At 41.6% G+C, this 3,239-nt stretch overlaps 1 protein-coding gene across 1 annotated transcript in view; it reads left to right on the top strand.

Moving 5' to 3' along the window:
* The window catches only part of NKAIN2 (Na+/K+ transporting ATPase interacting 2), a 318,351-nt gene extending 316,276 nt beyond the window's left edge, over positions 1-2,075 (top strand). Inside the window, exon 6 of the mRNA XM_009289113.1 lies at positions 1,976-2,075. Within this exon, the coding sequence (XP_009287388.1) occupies positions 1,976-1,985 (10 nt within the window). The 3' untranslated portion in view covers positions 1,986-2,075. The remainder of the gene's footprint in view (positions 1-1,975) is intronic.
* The last annotated feature ends 1,164 nt before the right edge of the window (positions 2,076-3,239 follow it).

Below are 3,239 nucleotides of genomic sequence, written 5' to 3'. Positions count from 1 at the left end.
GGAAAAAAATCTTGATTTATGAAAAGGAAGCATTATCTGTAGATACTGAATTGAGGTGACTATCTCTGGCTACTGTTTCCTTAAATAGTGTAGAATTATTAGATTCAGGCTCACTTTGGTTTTTTTCTCTATATTTCAGGCTTTGAATTCCAATCACAACTCTCCTTATCATCTCTCCCAATTTCACATTTAATTTAAATCAGCTTATTTTTTAAAGAGAAAAATATATTCAATTTTAAATTACGTTTTAAATAAAACACTGGTGTTTTGGGTGAGAATTCTTATCATGATGTTTATCTACCTGTTATAAATGGCTTTTTTTATTACTTAAGTGCCAACAGCATGCTCTATGCTGTACAAGCCAAGAAGCCTAGACAGTCCCTTCAAAACGAATATGTTTTTTAAACAGAACGGGACAGAAACGGTGCTCATGTACCTCCTTGCAGTGTGGCCACAGCTGATGTCCTAAAAAGCAGCTTCCTGGCATTCTGTGCTGGAGATGTTAGTGCTTATTTCCAGACCATGGGACAGCACCACAATAAGATGGTGGAAATCAATTGTCAAGCGAAAATTCTGCTCTTGGGAGGTGATTGAGAAAGGTGACTAAACACGGCACTGATTCTGATGCACATGAAAAAACACAGTTATGGTTGTGGAACAAGACTGCACTGCATGATCACTGCTCCAAAAACAGGAGGAAGGAGGGAGGGGAGAGAGATTTTTCTTCACGTTTTTCACAATAAACTTGTTTGCTCAAGAACAGAAGTGGTGAAACAAAAAGCATGCATGTCTGATGCTGATGCCTAATGCACTAGAGAAATTGCTCAAAAGCAGTTCAGCCCTGAAGTGAAGCTTGCTTTCCTCGTATTCTGTGAAGTCTGAGAATCTTTGCATTATATCTCTCTCTCTCTCTGCAAACACACATACTATATATGCATAGAAGCACACACACCTATATGCACACAGACCCCTTTATATATACGTGTGTGTATATATACACGCTCACTTATGTGTATTCTGTTACACAGGACTACTGGTAGGCATTGCTTTTCACCAGAAGGCACTTACAATAGTTTCTGTCTAATAGGATCCTACCTTTCCCCAAAAGTTAAAGGAAATTTGAGTCAATAACTCAGGGACGGAAGGGTGTAGGGGGGCCTTACTACCTGGTCCCACCTTTTCTCTCTGTTGTATTTGCATATACATTATGCTGGCCATGGTCTCCTAGCCTAAAGCTGTAGGTATTTGTCTAGATAATTTCTCATACTGAAAGTACCTACATTCACTTGAAGTATAAATGAAACATAAGCAAGACACAAAAAACAGCGCCTAGAGTATAACCACCATGACACTCAGCAAGTTCATGCAGTACAAATCTACTGTGTTGTTATCTCCTCATGTTTGTGGGATTCAGACATTATCGGCAATATATCATTTAAATAAACTACCAGCTAAGCCTTGTCTAGCAACCAACAACATCTTGCCTGTCTTAGACTGAAAGCTGGAGTTACAAAACACGGGTTTGGGACAGGACTTTTCAGGTGTACGGGGCTGTGACACCTGCACATGCACTCTGCTTTGCGAGTGAGCCTTGGGTGACTTTCCCAGGCACCTTCGATTCAGCCCTTCTGTCCTCATACTGTGTCACTTCTTGCTTTTACAAAGACAGCTACATTTCTGATGGATTATTATAGGTCAGGTCATCTTCCAGTTGACACCCGGATATATAGTTAAGACTATAATTAAACATCACTCCTGCCTCGAATGGTTTAGAAAACATGTGCTAACTTCTCTGACAATGTTCCAGAGAGAGCCAGGCAATCACCTGAGCAAACACCTTGCCTTTCTGTCCTCTTCATCCCGTGTGCAGCTGAACTGTTACTGACTGGTGGATTACACTTGCTTGCAAAAGGGCACCAGAGCAGCAGGTATATCGTGGATTATACATATTTTTCTTTTTCTATCTTTCTTCTAGGTCAAAGTAAACACGGGGACTACTCAACGTGGGCTGGAGGACCTGTTGAAACTTTCAGGATGGTCCCCTGGTTCTTCAAAGAGCAAAAAAATCCAGTTTTTGTGCTAAAAAAACCCAACAAAAAGCTGATTGAACAGTGAGACAAAAAACAACGGATACCTTCAGCCCCTCTTTCTAACAGGTACTAAGGGAGATGCCCCGGACCCCCACCTTGGACCTCCTGCCTCCCAGCACCAGAGGGCCAGGGCAGAGGCGTTGGTGCCATCTTCTGGCTCTTCCCTACCCCGGCCACTGCCAGCGCGGCCCATCTGGATTAAGACATGAACCCAGCCAATTCGGTGCTTTCGGAATCCCCTCCGCACTCCTGGCCGCGTCGAGTCTCCTTAGTCAACACAACACTAAAAATACCAGGATGACCTTGCAGCAGAAGTCAATAGACAGCGCGTTGTTTGCCCTGAAGGCTGTACAGTTCATACTTGCCTTAACCCAACTGCATTGCACATCAGAGAAACTCAGTGCAAGCTTTCTGAAGTAATGTCCTTTAGGCTCAACATGCTGCTGTTAATTCTGAACGATTTCTAAGTCAGTGGTTTTCTTTGGTTTTGTTTTGTTTTCATGTCAGGGAATAAGGCTCTGTGGCTCCACAGCTCCAGAGCGACCGAGTAGAAAACTGCCAGCTGTCTGAGAAGTGCTTTACTTTTGAGGCTCCACAGTGGTCAAGAAACAAACAGTTTATAATGGTTAAGAAAAAAAAAAAGAAAAGAAATGAGACCTTTTGGGGGTTGGGGTGGGGAAAGGGGTAACATAAACTAATAATTGAACCTACTGGAAATAAGCAGCAGAAACAGTGCTTCTTAATCCCGCTGTTTTTATTTATCGCACTGTAGGTGCTTTTATAGCTATCTCTAAATGTCTTTTACTAACTACAGAGACATCTGCAGATTTCTATCAACAAAGGCCAACTGAATATGTACTAGCTACGTTTACTCTTTTATATCTAATTTCAACTGAAAATTCTCTGTAAGTGAGCTTTTTTTTCTAATTGCACCATAAGGGATCCTTTTTTCTTTGTTTGTTTCAGTTGGGGAGGGCGGGGAGGGACTAGTTGAGTTGAAGAAATATTGGAGACCTTTTTGTGGTATATTTGGGGGATCTGTTGTGTGTTAGAATGTGTATTTTATCTTCCTGTATTATTGTGGCTGAAAAAAAAAACTGTGCTGTTACGTAGTTGGCAACAAGATGCCTTTGGGAATTTTGCTAGTAG

The sequence above is a fragment of the Aptenodytes forsteri genome, unplaced genomic scaffold (assembly GCF_000699145.1).
Source record: "Aptenodytes forsteri isolate BGI_AS27 unplaced genomic scaffold, ASM69914v1 Scaffold217, whole genome shotgun sequence".
Classification (NCBI taxonomy): Eukaryota; Metazoa; Chordata; class Aves; order Sphenisciformes; family Spheniscidae; genus Aptenodytes; species Aptenodytes forsteri.
The sequence above is the reverse complement of the archived record's forward strand: the minus strand, read 5'-3'. Positions and strand labels throughout refer to the sequence as shown.